Genomic DNA, 17332 nt, shown 5'->3' on the forward strand with positions numbered 1-17332 from the left:
GAGATAAGGAATTGGGGATGAAAGGGGTAAAAGTAGTTGAGGGAAAGGGGATGTGTGTGGTGGCTAGGGGGGGGGAGGGGGAGGTGGGGTATATGTCGGGCTATTATTCCGTACCTAATATGTCAACGACTCTTCACTACTTAATGAAATGATAAAGTAGTTTATTTTGGATATTGTGGAATGAAATTTCATCTTTTTTGCATAACTCACTAAAAAAGGCAAACAGGTAAGGACATAATTAAGCTCAAACTGTTACAATGTTGGGTGGTGATTGGGGGGTGGGGAGTGATGTCGCTGCAGATTGGGCGAAAGTCCACCTGGAGGACCAACAGAGCAGAGTGTAATATAATGTTGCTGATAATACCAAGACAAAAAAATTTATTATTAAATAGTCTACCTATTTCCAGCTACCTTATGTAAGCTATGCTAAAACATTTGTTGACATGCTGGATGCTTTATATCAGTAAAGCTCCCTTAAAATGATGTTCTGTTCACATTCATGCTCATACCTGAGGAAAGATCTGTAAGTACTACATGGACCTCACAAGAAAGAGTAAGCATCTCTCCAGAAGTATGGCAATCAACCATGATGCCAAGGGATTCAGTAGCATATTGCAGGTTCTCGCCACAGAACAACTCTCAGCACTTTTGATGTCCACAAGTGAGTGCTACTGCTAGTAGACTAGACACACCGATTAATTTCGCCTAAAAAAGTTGTTTACTTTCTTATAAAATGCCTGCTTGCAGAGCATCAGCGCAACATCCTGTTCCATGATGAAAGAAAAAAGTTGAAACGTTTTCAAGATAACCAATGTGATTGCCAAACTTGTAAAAAGTTGTGCTGATTTAACAATAATTTGGTTCTGAGTTTCAAGGGGCACATGCCCTGACCAAACAGTGAAACCATAATATAATATAGTTTCGAAGTGTCTGTTTTGGTAAAAAAAAAAAATCCGGATTTTTACTATAATTAGGTAAGTCCACTATTTTTTTTTGTATACATAGTCGAGGTTCGTGGAAGAGCCAGTACACTGAATGGATCAGGATATAACACGAGGGAAAAGGAACTGTAGAGAAAGTGGGGGGGGGGTGAACGCCAACAGCAGAGTAGAAAGCAAAGTTGGACAAAACAATGGGTGTGGTGAGGAATGGGGGGCAGGAGAGGATGCATACAGAGGGGAACTCCAAGGAGGGAAAACTGGAAATTTGGATGGAGGAGGATTGGGGTGGGATGAGGGGTGGGGGGGTGTTAACGAGGGTAAAAAGATGATGGTTTTGAATTTGGGATGATCTAAGATGGTGGTGAACAGCTGTCTTGAAGACCTAAATGGAGGAATGAGAATGAAAAGACTGTGGAAATCTGTTTCAAGGAAGTAGATTCCATGGCCAGGAAAAAAACAACAGAACAAATGAGTGGAGGTGAGCAGTGATTGTAGATTTCGGCAGTTTAATCAGAAAGGAGTTGCTGGTGGACCACGTGCACCGTGCAGAATCATGGGGATGGGATGAGAACAGTTAACCTGTTTCATGGTTTCACTCTCTCCTGCCATGAAGGAGTTCAGATCAGAACAACCGATACTCAAACTCAAACAGTAGAGATAGATAGATACCTGCTCTAATTGTTTGAAGCTCTGGGTAAGCTGTGTTGTAGAGTTCCACAAGTAGTGAAATGTATACATATAAAGAACTGCAAAATGCACATATGTATACCTGAACAGTACGCACGGTACACAAAGGCCCGATCAAATAAGTTTTAAGTTTTGGTCTGGACTTCCAAATCTCACTTTCACTAATTGGTCAATTAAATTAGCTAACAGGCACTCCTGCTCGTTACCATTCTCTGCCAAGATTCGGTGGGCAATGTGTTGCGGCACATTCTTGAAAATGTACTTTATAATTTTTGAAAGAAATTTTATTGATCGCAACATGTCATAAAATAAAAGAAGACGATTTGTTATACCGGCACTATCTCTGCCAAATATATTGTTACGGGTTTCAGAATGAGCGCGGGATTCACAAGGATGTTGCTCGGACCGGCTACTTGACCTCCGACAATGAAGCTGCAAGCCACGGAGAACTCTGCAACCCGATGGGTTGCTGAACAACCACAGACTAAGTCTGAGAAGCCTAAGTCTGCCAGGATCCCCGCTCCAAGACACGTATTACCTAACCATTGATTTAGCCATGCTCAGATGGGGAACCATGCTCTCAACATCCCACCTCGTCTACTTATTGTGGTACGGCCGAACAAAACTGTCGGTGGGGTGCTGGCTACTCTAATGGAGCAAATCAGTGAGGCACAACTTCCCATCTATTTGTTATGTATGCTACGTCAAACCAATGAAGGAAAAACGACAACCACGCATGTTTTAAGCAGTTTACCAAATACGAAGCATGTATTTACAGGCAGGCAAAGACACACAAGAACAGCAATTATACCAGAGGCAAAATTTGTACTGGCAGCTCACAATTCAACAGACAGCTCATGAAAGGCAGGCAGTAATGGGTTCCTCAGCACGTCAAACACCCCGTGCGCCGGCGCATCTCGGCGTTTTTATATGTGATCGGTGAGGCGGGGCTTCAGGGAGGGTAAAGGTGGTTGTTTCCCACTTGTGTCGCATCCTCACTGGCCCTCCATTGGCATAGTGCGATATCATTGACTAGGCAGCCCCGCCCACTCGTCTCTGAATCCCCGTGCACTCCCGCCAACCAGGCAGTCCTGGCGTCCGCCATGTGGCTTGCACGTGGCCCCTGCAATGGCAGTGCAGAACTGGCTGTGTGTGTTGGTGTAATTGTGGTGTTGGTGTGGTTGTGGTGTCAGAAGGTGCTGGGGAGGATAAGATTGGAAAAGGATTAGAGGGGATTTTATTTTTGTATACCTTGTCGAGGCTCGTATGAGAGCGAACACACAACGCACAGCAAGGGGGGCATGAAACAAGAGGGGCGGGAGTGGGAAGGACAAAACAGTGGGGAACAGAGTTATTAGGAGATCTGTGGAAGGGAGAGGGATGGGGTGGGGAACATGGGGTTTACAAGATGGACATTACAGGGACTTTCAGAAAGGAAAGCAGGGATTTTGAAGGTGGGGTGTTTGGGGTGGATTAACAGGGGAAGAAAAGATCAAGAATTTGGATGGGAGACAATAAAAGGTGGTGGTGAACAGCTGTTTTTAAGGCCTAGAGGGAAGACTGGGATTGGACAGAGTGAGGGAGTATTTTCCAAAGGCAGGCGAAAGAGGAATGAAAGCGTGAAGGTGAGCAGTGATTTGTGATTTTGGTAGTTTTACCAGAAGGGGGTTGTTGGCGGACCTTGAGCATCCTGCGGAAATATGATGGGGACAAATCACAGACAAAGCGAGGGCGAGACCGGAGAGCAGATGGTAGACGACAGAAAGGCCAGCGACCTGCCTGCCGTGAGAGAGTGAGAGGCCCAAAGACTCAGCCTCATTGCGGGAGATGCCAATGATCTGAAATGCCTTGGTTTCCACTGTGTGAAGCAGAGAAAGGTGGGAGGCAGGAGCACCAGCCCAGAGGGGAGAGCAGTACTCCATCAGGCTGCGGACGAAAGCTTTGTATGTGGTCAGCTCAGGTGGGCCGAGGAAGGACTTTGCACGACGGAGGATTCCCAGTCGGCGACTGGCTTTGGAGGCCAGGTTGGAAATGTGGCTTTCCCAGGAAAGATCATGGCAGGGGGGGGGGGGGGGTTCCAAACGGCCCTTTTGGAGAGACAAAGTGAGAGTGTGAGATATGTCCGGATTGAAAGACATGTTCCTCGTGTTGGACCAGTTTGTGATTTTAACCAGATCTGCAGTGAGCGAAGAAGCTGCTGCTTGCCGTTCTGAGGGTTGACAGATGGTACGGCAGAGGGTGGAGTCAGCAGCAAAGAGATAAAGAGGATGTTCCAGAGAGTCGGAGAGATCATTGATGAAAACCAGAGAAAGAACAGGGCTCAGAACACGAGCTTGAGGAACTCCAGCCTGGACAGGAAGAAGGGATGAAAGAACTCCATTTGGGGCCACACGTTGACTGTGACAGTGGAGGAAGTCTGCGAGCCATGAGTGGAGATGGCCTTGGATACCATAGGAAGAAAGTTTGGTGAGCTTTCTTTGTTGAGTAGGGCAGGGTGCCAGACCATGTCAAAAGCATGCGATATGTCCAGAGACATGGCTCTGATTTCATGTCTGACATTGAGGACCTCCATCCATAGTTGGAAGAGCAGAAGCAGCATATCCAGGGAAGAGTGACCTGGTCTGAAACCAAATTGATGATCGGAAATCAAGCCATTGGAGAAGAGGAAGGATTTAATGTCTGAAGTGATGATGGATTCCATAACCTTGCTGATGATTGGGAGAAGGCTGATTGGGCTGTAGTTGCAGGGATCTGTTTTTGCACCTTTTTTATGCAGGGCAGTGATGTTTGCTGATTTCCAAGCAGATGGCAGATGACTGAGCAAAGGAAAGGGTGAATAGAACAGAGAGGGGGTAAGCAAGAGCAGAAGAGCAGGTTTTTAGGACACGTGGGCTGATGCCGTCTGGACTGGTTGCAGAATCTGAGTCGAGGTTTGACAACAAGCTTTCCACTTTGTCAGAAGAAAAGGACACAGAGTCCAGGGACAGTTGGGTGCGACTGGGTAAGGTGGGTACAGAAAGCGATGGGTTTTGGACACAAGATTTTGATGCAAACACCGAGTTTAGACATTCAGCCATTTCACGTGCGGTATCAGCAGTGCGGCTATTTGAGGTAAGGGAGGGGATGGAGGGGGAACATACACCAGTAACACATTTGATTAGATGCCACCAGGATTTGGAGGAGGGAGAGAGAGGTTTGAGAGTTCAGACTTGAGTTTCGAAAGATGTTGTTTTCTGGCTCTCCTGAGGGTAGATACACACTTGTTCCGAGTTTTAAGGAAGGAACTGAGATTACCCTCAGTTGGGTTTGCTTTCCATGAGGCAAAGGCAAGTTGTTTCAGGTCAACTGACTCGCCACAAGCTTCAGTGAACCATGGGCGGGAGGAAGGGTCGGACAACTGAAGACGAGAGGGGATAAATCTGTGCATGAGGGAGAGCAAGTTTCTTTCAAAGAATTCCCAGGATGAGTTGATGTTGGAGAAAGTAGCGATGGGAGACCAGTCTAGAAGTTTGATGTCTGCTTGGAGACCCTGCCAGTTGGCTTGAGTGAAATGCCAGACTTGACGGCGTTGAGGTGGTTTTCTGATAACAGCCAGAGAGATGTCCACTTTGACAAGGATGTGGTAAGAAGAACCGATTGGAGCGGAGAAAGAACAGGAGGTATTTTCAGGGAAATTTGTCACAATGAAATCCAGAAGAAATAGAGTACCATTATTTGACATCCGGGTTGGGAAATTGACCAATTGAGTCAGTCCCAATGAGTTGCAGAAAGCTTTTGCGGAAGTGCCATGACGGGTGAGAAAGGTACTCCCACTGAGCCAACTGGCATGATGACAATTGAAGTCACCACATATGAGTAAGAGAGAGTTTGGATGAGAACATAGAAGTTGGTCCATGTTTTCGGATAGTGAGGTGTAGATGGAGTCATCATTGTTTGGTGGACGGTACAGTACACATATAAACATGAGGTGGGAGTGGAGGGGAAGCCGTAGCCACAGGTATTCCTGGGGGAGTGAGGGCAGTGCATGGAGAGTGAGAAATGGAGTCTTTGATGAAGAGAGCAACTGCTCCACCTGGAGGAGGCTCAGGTCTGTCATACCGGAGGAGGTAGTAACCAGGGAGAGATACTTGGGAGTCAGAGACGTCTTGAGGGAGGAAGGTTTCTGTTCGGCAGATTATGTCTGGTTTGTCATGGCAACCTGTATGGAAAGATCTGAAAGGTTTGAGCGAAGGCCCCAGATATTTGAGGTCCACACTGTTAATGAAGAGGGAGGGGAGGAGGCTTTGGGTGCAGGGGATGGGAGGGGAGAGGGAGGGTAGGACAAGGGAGGAGGGAGGAGGTAAGGAGAGTTGTTGAAAGAGTGTGGGCGATTGCAGAATAGCAGAATATTATAATATAATATAATTAATAGGCTGCCGCTCAACGATTTAAATCATAACCGCACTAGAAATCGAAATGTCAACATCACCGTCATAGCAAAGAAAAAAAAGCAGGGAGTCTGGAACACTGACGCTAACCATTACCTCGACGTGTTTCGACTTATGAGTAACGTACAAGTAACGTGTGTTGACGTGTGTCAACGATCGCATAGCGTGCGTACAACTTATGCCAGCGTATGCGGAATGTGTGTCATACGTCGAGAAATTTTCAACATGCTGAAAATTTCTCAACGTAATCGGCGTATGAAGACATATGCCACGGTGCTCTTAACATATACAAAACTTACCCATAACGTATTCGACGTGTGCCAGCTTGGTTGGGCAAATTTTTCATACGTCGGCATACGCTGGCAAAAACGTCAAGGTGTGACAGCGGCTTCACACTTCGATGTCTTGTGCGGTTATGATTTGAATCGTCGAGCCGCAGCCAATGAATAGCCTACGCCACGTGATCGTCGGCGATACGCTGCCGTGCGCTATGCATAAGTTTGACTATCGTTGGGCATAGGTTGTGAACGCCGACAGCACGCTCAGCATTCGTTGTTACAAGTTATCTATACGTGATTAAAACGTTCTGTGTACGTTACTAATACATTATGTATAAGTCCAACACGTTATTACTCACCCAAAACTTAAAAAAAAAATCAATAGTTCAGCGTATGCCAGCGTTTTACATACATTTTGAGACCTTGCCATACGCTGGCTAAAACGTCAAAGGTGTGACAGCCCCTTAAGATTAGGGAATGGAAGGTTGAAGGAGGAAATCATGAAGGTGATGGAATGGAATGCATTAAATGAAAAAGGGAGGTTTACAGGGTTTGATAGGTCTGAGAGGGGGAAGGGTGAGGGATTGGGATGGATGGATGGATGGATGGATGGATGGAAGGAAGGAAAGTGGGAAATTTCCAGAAAGTGGGTAATCACAATGGGGATTGAACATGCTTACACTCACAATGCATTTTCCCTCATCCCTAATTTGAAGATAAGGTACTTGATGAAGAACATGTACTCATGACATATCAAATTAGGAATCCCTTTACGTGTTGAATGCTCCACACCGGGGCTCATTTCCATCACCACAACAAATATATACTGTATGTATATAGATATATACACGAATGTAACTTTGTATGTAGCGTGTTCAGTATCTGCTCACAAAGTTGTCATCCACTGACAATACTTTGACTGCATAGCTTCTCCTTCTTCTTCTTCTTTCGTATGCAGCACAAGGCTGTGGGTCACATCATTGGCTGAGGGTGTGGCTGTCCCACTGATGTAATGCCCCCAAAGCCCTGGCATCCTGAACAAATTACAAAGGGCAGGAATTTTTCATATGTTCAGGTACCAGGTGATAGTTCACCAACTCTTTGCTAAGGATACTATCGGATCTTCAACTTCCAGAAACTAATGCTGGCAGACAAGACGCCCAGTTTAACGTCAATCCGAGGGATGGCACACACATTGATGCCTTGTTCAGCCTGCGAGACACCAGGATGACAGTTTGTGAGTCGAGATCTGAACTCAGAGGCAGGTGTGCATACCTCTTGGTCAAGGCCATCCTGCCAGCCATGAATGCGTGAGTCAAGTACTATTATGATATATGCAAGAGATAAGTACGATGAAAAAAAAGGATGTGTTAAATACTATTATATGATATGTATATATATATATATATATATATATATATATATATATATATATATATATATATATATATATACATATATACATATATTACACGTATAAATATTGTTGTGAGCCGGGTCGGTGGCGAGAACAACCACTAGGTGGGGGAGGTTTGCGTCATCTCCCACTAAACTCCCCGGAATTGTAAGCCATCGCACGATAACTCCGCGAGCCGGCGGGTCGTTTAACCGACCATGGTCGCCAATATCTCAACCGCATAGCGTAGGGTCTATTTGTCTATAACCAATTTACCTAATTAACTACGCGATTTCGACTACCGGGGAAACCACGCCCTCGGCACATCTTGCTCGAACTGGGTCACTCTACCGACTGCGGTAGAGTTACAACTACAGACTACCAACTCCGGTTCGGGTGCAGCCGAGCAGAAACTGCCAAAGCAGTGCCGGCTGGAATTAACGGATTATCAGGGACAAAACCTGGCCTAAACTCAGATCCGAACTATGCTGGACCAATTCAAAAAGGGACAGAAACGGACTGGGAGCATTTCTAACAAGTTTTATTTACAGTAAATGAAGACACAAAGCAAGACTTAACGCAAATATGCAAGAAGTATTTACAATGTTCCAAAAACACTTATTCAGTTCTACTTAAAGACGGGCCCACACGCAGACGCACACACAAATGAAAAGAAACCCAGAGTTCTTTATTGGACACTCACAGCCGAGGAGAGAGACATGCTGGGGGTCAGAGTTTGGTTGGGTACCTGGCTGTTGGAGAAAGGGGGTACTCAGTGCTGTGGCACCTGACAATGGTCGCTGGTTTGGTCCCCAGTCGCATGTGTGGGACTCGAGGTTCGTGGCGGAGCTCGGGTGGTGAATGGCCTGTGTCCACTGAGGTGGCGTCGGGGTCACCCTTTCCTTCCTTGTAGAGAGCCAGCAGAGACACGTTCACCGCCTCGAACACCCCTTCGTAACAGCAAAAACCCTTTTGTGACAGCTAAAACCCACCAAAAACTCTTCGTGACAGCCAAAACCCACCAAAACTCCCCAAGACCCCCGCCTCAGAGAGTGCTCGGGAATTTTATCGACCTCCCTCAGTGGGGAGGGGCCTTGGTGAACACACCTCGCTGTCTGCCTTTTATTGGACAGGGTTCCATGGCATACCTTTCCAGGGCGGGGCCTTGGCCCCTGCCGGGAAACCCCAGCCACTCTTCCACGCGGGTTCATACTTGACGAGCAACAGTATCAATGTTGCAAAGGTTGTCGTGAAAGATTACAACGTTCGTGGGAGCCGAGAAACCGGAACCGCGTGATCTTGCCTTGGCACGTCAGGGTGCGAGAAGGCAGCTGGTTGGTGGTGGATCGTGATGCTCCGAGGGGTCATGCAGATGGGATGGTTGTTAGATGGCTTGTTGGAGGGTTCGTAGGATGTAAAGATTTAATAACCTAACTAAAATGAAATCGCAACGCATGCCTTTGATTCTCCTACTAGACAAAAGGAAAGGGATCTGAATACACACATACTTAACGACATAACTGACTTTTGGGACATCTGTATGTTGAATGCTTATGGTTTCCAGATCCGTAACAATATATATATATATATATATATATATATATATATATATATATATATATATATATATATATATATATATATATATATATATATATATATATATATATATGACTGCATATCCCTGGATCGTACCGAGGATGTAAAAAACAAACAAAAAAAAATCAACACGAGGTATGATTGCACAAGCAATATCATCCCTTATTCAGCCATTTAATGAGCTCTTGTAATTATTTTCAAGTATGAATGCATCCTGTGATGATTTTGTTTCATACTTCCAACCACGAAGTAAATTCTAAAGATTTAACAATGACATCTCAAATTTGATTCGGTAATTGATTGTCCATTTTGTTTAAGATAATACTTGATACTATTCAATTAATTTGTCCAACTATCGTCTTGCATTATGCATAATGCATTTACAAATCCTGATTCGTACACATCTTTTCTTTTCAATTTCTTAACACTTGAATGCATTGAGATCTGATTGGTCTTCTGATCACCGGGCTGCTATATTATTTTTGATCGACAGTGGTCGCCTCTTCTCCGCTTCCCTTAACATCTCCTGGTGACCTGACAATTGATTGGTTTACAGGAAGCTGTGACAATACAACTGTGCTGAAGCAACTGTGGAGTTGAGGGAATATGAAATGACAATAATAGACTGTCAAACACTCTTTAATCATGAAGGCTCAAATCCATCCTTCTGTCCTTTTCATTCAGGTTTACTCGTTCCCACTCGACTCCACCGCCCAGCTGGATCGAGCAGACCTCGGTAGGAGAAGATGGAGAGAATCTCGGCATTAACGCTGACAGAATTCGTTTCCTCGATGGTCACTCAAAATCTGAACGCATTTTTTCACATTTACAGGATGTTAATGTTTTCCATTTATTCTTATTCTTATTTTTATTCTTATTACCTCCAGCACCAAAAGTGGATGGGGGTTATGTTTTCACCCCTGTCTGTCTGTTTGTTCATCTGTGAGCAGGATATCTCAAAAGGTTATGGACAGATTTGGACGAACTTTAGTGGACAGGTTGGGTGTGTTACAAGGGAGAAGTTTCGATTTTGTTGAGGATCCGGATCTGGATCCGACTACTAGAATTTTTTAAGTGATTCTTCACCAGTGAGAGATAGGGCCAAAAACGATGTGTAGCACGATATTTCAAAATGTCGTGGACAGGTTATTTTGCTTGGTGGATGATTTAGGTTGGTGACAAAAACAAGCCGATTAGATTTTGGTTCAGGTCCGGATGCAGATCCAGCCTTTCGGTGGGCTACAAAACGTAAACTGTTCAGCCTGGTGGAGGTATGCGCTCTACCAAGTTCCATTTTAGTTATTATTATTATTATTATTATTATTATTATCACCATCAATGGCAAATTTTTCATTTCAAACACTCCTGTGACCTTGAGCAACTGCTTGGTGTATTATTTTATTGCGACAAATGATAGCTTGTACAACTAGAATGGCACTCGTATAGTGCATCATCTCGCCTTGAATGATCATTCCGAACAATAATACCAACGTTAACTGAACATGCTACTATTATATCCCACTGCCATTATGACCTGCATACCTGTATCATCCATGCACCCTATTATGTCGCATTTTTTCTTGGCGTGGGTTATGACCGTCATAAATTTAATTCTTCACTCACATCATGTCATTGATCAGATGTATTAAATTTCAGATTTTTGGAGGATTTCAATTCAACCAATTAAGGCTGGAATACCACTTCACCAATGATGTCATCATTATCATCCAATGTACCCCATGGGGAGTTAATGACATATGCAAGGTTTCAATATTTTTTGTTGAGTGGTTTCGGAGAAAATGATATCCAATTTTTTTTTCCTTTAATCCAATATTGCTGCCATACCATGTGCTTTATGATGTCATACATTTAATTCTTCACTCAGATCATTCATAGATCATATATATGAAGTTTCAGATTTTTCGAATAAGGATTTAGATTCAACCAATGATGTCTGGAATACCACTTCACTGACGATGTCATCGTTTTCACCCTATATAGCCCATGGGGATTTTATGACATATGCGAAGTTTCAATATTTTTTGTTGAGCGGTTTCGGAGAAAATAAGGATGATGTCCAAATTTTTCCTTTAATCCAATATGGCTGCCATACCATGTGACCTATGACTTCTCTTCTTCTTCTTCTTCTTCTTCTTCTTTCGGCTGCTCCCTTTTAGGGGTCGCCACAGCGGATCATCCGTATGATCCGCATAGTGATTTGGCACATGTTTTACGCCGGATGCCCTTCCTGACGCAACCCTGGTTGCCTCTTACGACACAGGGATAAAACCTATGACAGATGTGACCTATGACATCAGAGTTTAAAAAAAAATGTTCTCCATGGGGAGTCCCTCCTATGCTTAAAGTTTCGCATCAATCAGACAAGCGTTTGGAGGGAAAATCATTTTTTGAAGCGAAAATACATAGATGCGGACACACACTCACATCCCCTTCAGGGTGATACTAATTATGGTCAAATACAAAAAACACCCTTGTTTAAATCGATGGTGCCTTGATCTTTAAAATAAATGTTTTTTTTTTAATGTCTATTTACAGCAATCATGGAAATCTTTGGCTCTGAAGTTAAATAAGGAAGTTTGAACTTTGGTCACCAAAAACTGGCTTCACCAGAATTCAACTCTTGTTTCAGTATTTAGCTCGAAACAAGGAAAAGGGACTTTGTGGAGTAAAATTACATTACCTTGGCACCATCTCTCAACTGTGGACATCACACACTGGCTAATGCCTTCACCCTTTAAAATGGTGATTGGGAATTGGTAGTTATATTCAATGATTTTATATATATATATATATATATATATATATATATATATATATATATATATATATATATATATATATATATATATATATAATGTTAAAGGCACGGGCTAAATAGTCCTCATCAAGGCCAAGCCTTAAATAAAAGAACTGCATTGATAGAAAAGTAAGAAAAGAGAGAACAGTCGAAGAGTTTTTGAGAAAGTAAAAAAAAGTCTGCTTTTTATAAAGGGGAAGGTCATAAGTATTTGGGAAGATGTGAGAAGGTAAAGAGTTCCAGAGTTTGGCAGTGGAAGGGAAGAAACAAACATCGTAATGGCCCACCTTTGAATTGCCAATGGCTACACAATAATCATGTGATGTGGTGGCTTCTCGAGTATTTCTTGGTCTCACTAATGGTGGAGGTTCACAAGCAGAAAGTTCTTGTGAGCAGAAACCAAAGTAATATCTGTAGAAAAGAGAAAGAGAGCCTACTATGTGGTGTAATTTGAGCAGGTCAGGTTTTGAGGTCACATTGGTGGAGTTATGCCTGGTGTTGGCTTAATGGTCAGGGGGGTGGGCTTGGGATCTTATGGTCCTGAGTTCAAATTCCGCTCAGCTGTTGAATTAATACCAGGTGGGGTTAACTCGACCTGTCATCCTTCCGGGGTCAGCAAAATGAGTGCCAGCATGCTGGTATACTGTGTCGGAGTGGCGAACCGTCCAGGATTGTGCCCAATAGTCAAGGAGACTGCGTAAGCAGCAGCAACGCTCTGCACAGAGTATGGTCCCAATGGATGTATTGGTGGAGTTGACAAGTCGAATAACTGGATTCAATTCTGGCCAGTAAGTATGTGGAGCTGGAACCTCCCCAGATGTGAGAGCAGTGCTCTATACAAGGACGAGTCAATCCTTTATATAATTGGAGCAACTGTTCAGAGGAGAAGAATCTTGGACATCTGAACAGGAGTCCTAATTTCTTCGAGGCAGACTTAGCTGTTTGTGCAACTGTTGATTCCAGGATAAATTTGATGTTAGAGTAATACCTAGAAGGTTTATTGTATCACATGGTATAATTGTATTGCTTTCAAAGGAAATTGGAAAGTTCAGAGGAGTTTTAGAGAGAGATATGGGAAGAAATTGAGTTTTTGAAGCATTAAACTTAACTTAATTACATTTTCCCCACTGGGAGATCTTGTCCAAATCCGAATTTAAAGAGGTGCCTGTGATGAAAGGAGATGTAGATCGAGTGAGGGAAGATGGGGCAGATGGGAAAGACATGGAGGAAGGTAATGTTGAGTCATCAGCATGGGAGTGCATCTGGTTATTTGTGGAAGAAGGTCATTGATAAAAAGAAGGAAGAGTGTTGGAGACAGAACGGAATCCTGAGGTACACAGCTGTTGAACCATCAACAATTATGGAGATAGAGCATTCGGAGAGAAAGCGCGATATGAGAGAGCAGAGTGAAGGAGGAAAGCTGAAAGAAGGAAGCTTGGATATCAGACCCTGACGCCAGACTCTGTCAAAGGGTTTTGAGATATCAAGGCCGACAACAAAGGATTCCCCAATGTCTCTCAAAATAGAGGCCCAGACATTCATAATGCAAGAAAGGATATCACCTGTAGATCTTGCCTTGCGAAAGTCATATTGGTGATCAGATAGAAGACTGTGAGATTCAAGATGCTTGAGAAAATGGGAATTGAGAAGATGTTGAAAGACTTTGGAAACAGTTAAAGTCAGAGCAATAGGACAGTAGTTTGAAGGGTTTGAACGATCACCCTTCTTTAAAATAGGTTGTACTAAGGGATGTTTCGAGGTAAGAGGAAAGGTTTGGGTTTTTAAACAAAAACGAAATAAACAAGCAAGCACGGGTGCAACTTCTAAAGCACACTCCTTCAAGACACGGAGAGGAATGCCATCTTGCTCGTAGGCCTTGCTTAAGTCCAGAGAGAGAGAGGAGTATTTTTTTGACTGCATGAAAAGAGATTATAGGGAGGGACATAGGATCGGTGAAGGGAGTATCAGAGGGAGATGGAATGTTTGAGTTATCCAGTGTGGAGTTGGAGGAAAAAAAAGAGAAACAAAAAGAGTTGCTTTATCGGTCGGAGAGACGGCGATCGTATCATCGGAACGGAAAAGCGAAGGAAAGATAGTGACAGAAGTTGTTGGAGATACTTTTAGCTAAGGACCAGAAAGATCTATTAGTGGAAGAAGATGAGATGTTGTCACATTTCTTTTGAATAAAGAAATGCTTCGCCTCACGAATAACATGTTTGCAATGATTTCTGGTGGATATGAAAGCTGAATGCGAATCGGAGGAAGAAGAGTTTTTCCATATCCGATATGTGGCATCCCTTGCACGAATAGCCAGTGAGCAGGAATTATTGGACCAATAATTGGTCGGAGAGATAGATTTGAAAGAGAAGGGGATATAAGCCTCCATTCCTGCAACAATAACCTCAGCTATACGTTCAGTCGAGAAGAGGCAGTAGTCTTTCCAGAGAAAGTCAGAAAAGAAGTTTCGTAAACCAGTCCAGTCAGCATTATTGAAATGCCAACACTGGCGTTTCGTCAGAGCAGTTTAAGGAGAAGTGGTGGTGGTAAGTAAAGTGATGTTCACAAGATCGTGGTCAGAAGAACCAATTGGAGGTGAAATTGTGTAGTTGGAATGCAATGGATTGGAAGTGAAGAATAAATCCAAAGTATTCGTAGTGTGGTCATCACGATCTGGGATATGGGTAGGGCGGGTGATAATTTGTTCCAAATCATTAAGAATGGAAAATGTAAGAGCTTCAACCCCCCAACATCTGTGTGGGAAGATTTGAGCCACTCCCTGTGGTGTACATTGAAGATAGAGAAATTCTGCTTGAGGGTGTTCGGATGTCATGGCATCATGGCAAGAGTTAAGATAGTCAAAGAAAGCTATAAAGTTTGTAGAATTGGGAGAGCAGTAAGTGAAACAGAGAAAGATAGTGATGGTCGGGAGACAAGTCTGAAGCCAGATGACAAAGTTTGGAGATTCGAGGTCCACAAGGCATACAGCAGAAGTGTTGATGTTGGAGTCGAGGCAGACTCCTCCTTTGAAGTGGAATCGTGAGTGAAGGTTGTCGTACGAAATGTTATAAGAATTAACAAGAACGTCATGTGATAATTGGGTCTCTGAGAGAAGCAAGACATTAGGAGAGGAGCTTGCTACATGATGTTCAACAGAGGAAAGATTTGAAGAAAGACCACAGAAGTTGGTGATATTAATTGAAAAGTTGTCACGTTGGTTAAAAAGGCAAGGGTCTTGGGAGGGACCGATACTACTACTGCCTGAGCCCCCTCCCCCTCTCGTTGGCAGCCGAGACAGGCAGATCACCAGAGATTGTCCGCACCCTATAAAGAAGGGAACTAGGGGCCATTAACTTTTTGGACTTTATCATATTTATATATAATTGGAGGCTGTCTGAGGGAAATGAGAGAAAAGAGAAATAAAAGAAAGAGAATGTAAAGTGAAAAGGGAAAATGAGTAAGTAATAAAAGTGTACGATGAAAAGTGTATGATGTTTGTTTGATGTTTGTTTGCAAGAAAGAGAGATGAAATCTGGCCTGGAAGTTATAGTTTGAGTGAGACAGAAAGTAAGACCAGCAATCCTGTCATGGAGAGTGTAAGATGGTTCCGGGCACCACTTTAACAATCCTATACCAAGTCAGAATGGTAGTACTACCCTGAGCGGTTTCTGTCTTCAACCTACGACCTAAAAAATTGTGAAAGGTATTCGTGTAAGTAAAATAAATGGTGACTTTAAATGAGACGTCTCCACCAGGTCATCCTGGAAGTTCTATCAATCTTCTGCCATGTTAATACTGCACAGTGAAAAAAAACAGCATCCATGAACTACCAGATTCATAGGAGTGGGAAGTTTTGCCTCATCCATTCTCTTAACAGATTTGTGTGTCTCTCAGCTGTCTGCCCACGAAGGAAAACAACCTCAAGAAAATTCAGATATTTTTTTGACATGGATTATGACAAGGACAACCACTTTGTATTTATGATCACAACACTTTGCAAGGAAAGACTCTGTGTGGAGATCAATCAATCATTTTTATTTTCTTGTTAATACGATATCGAGGCTCATGGAAGATGAGAGGTGATAGAGGGTTAAAAATAAAACAACAAACGGACAGTGGGGGAAAAGTTGGGCACAATAAGCAAGGGAAGAGAGAGAGAGAGAGAGAGAGAGAGAGAGAGAGAGAGAGAGAGAGAGAGAGAGAGAGAGAGAGAGAGAGAGAGAGAGAGAGAGAGAGAGAGAGAGAGAGAGAGAGAGAGAGAGAGAGAGAGAGAGAGAGAGAGAGAGAGAGAGAGAGAGAGAGAGAGAGAGAGAGAGAGAGAGAGAGAGAGAGAGAGAGAGAGAGAGAGAGAGAGAGAGAGAGACGCACAGAGAGACGCACAGAGAGACGCACAGAGAGACGCACAGAGAGACGCACAGAGAGACGCACAGAGAGACGCACAGAGAGACGCACAGAGAGACGCACAGAGAGACGCACAGAGAGACGCACAGAGAGACGCACAGAGAGACGCACAGAGAGACGCACAGAGAGACGCACAGAGAGACGCACAGAGAGACGCACAGAGAGACGCACAGAGAGACGCACAGAGAGACGCACAGAGAGACGCACAGAGAGACGCACAGAGAGACGCACAGAGAGACGCACAGAGAGACGCACAGAGAGACGCACAGAGAGACGCACAGAGAGACGCACAGAGAGACGCACAGAGAGACGCACAGAGAGACGCACAGAGAGACGCACAGAGAGACGCACAGAGAGACGCACAGAGAGACGCACAGAGAGACGCACAGAGAGACGCACAGAGAGACGCACAGAGAGACGCACAGAGAGACGCACAGAGAGACGCACAGAGAGACGCACAGAGAGACGCACAGAGAGACGCACAGAGAGACGCACAGAGAGACGCACAGAGAGACGCACAGAGAGACGCACAGAGAGACGCACAGAGAGACGCACAGAGAGACGCACAGAGAGACGCACAGAGAGACGCACAGAGAGACGCACAGAGAGACGCACACAGAGAGAGAGAGAGAGAGAGAGAGAGAGAGAGAGAGAGAGAGAGAGAGAGAGAGAGAGAGAGAGAGAGAGAGAGAGAGAGAGAGACAACACAGTAACCTGAAACTAAGAGGGTTGGAACAGGCTGAGTTAATGGAGGAAGAAAAGAAAATCTTGGCAAATGATGGGGGTGA

General features: G+C 44.0%; 2 protein-coding genes across 4 annotated transcripts in view; one reads left to right on the forward strand and one right to left on the reverse strand.

Moving 5' to 3' along the window:
- LOC147026092 (uncharacterized) overlaps positions 1-16362 on the forward strand; it is a 33058-nt gene extending 16696 nt beyond the window's left edge. Inside the window, exon 4 of the mRNA XM_085881145.1 lies at positions 10013-16362. Within this exon, the coding sequence (XP_085737271.1) occupies positions 10013-10096 (84 nt within the window). The 3' untranslated portion in view covers positions 10097-16362. The remainder of the gene's footprint in view (positions 1-10012) is intronic.
- LOC147026089 (T-box transcription factor TBX4-like) overlaps positions 1-17332 on the reverse strand; it is a 198510-nt gene that overhangs the window by 176593 nt on the left and 4585 nt on the right. The gene's annotated exons all lie outside the window — the stretch shown is intronic.

The sequence above is a fragment of the Eptatretus burgeri genome, chromosome 5, assembly GCF_056783735.1.
Source record: "Eptatretus burgeri isolate ZD-2024b chromosome 5, Ebu_testis_v1, whole genome shotgun sequence".
NCBI classification, from domain to species: Eukaryota; Metazoa; Chordata; class Myxini; order Myxiniformes; family Myxinidae; genus Eptatretus; species Eptatretus burgeri.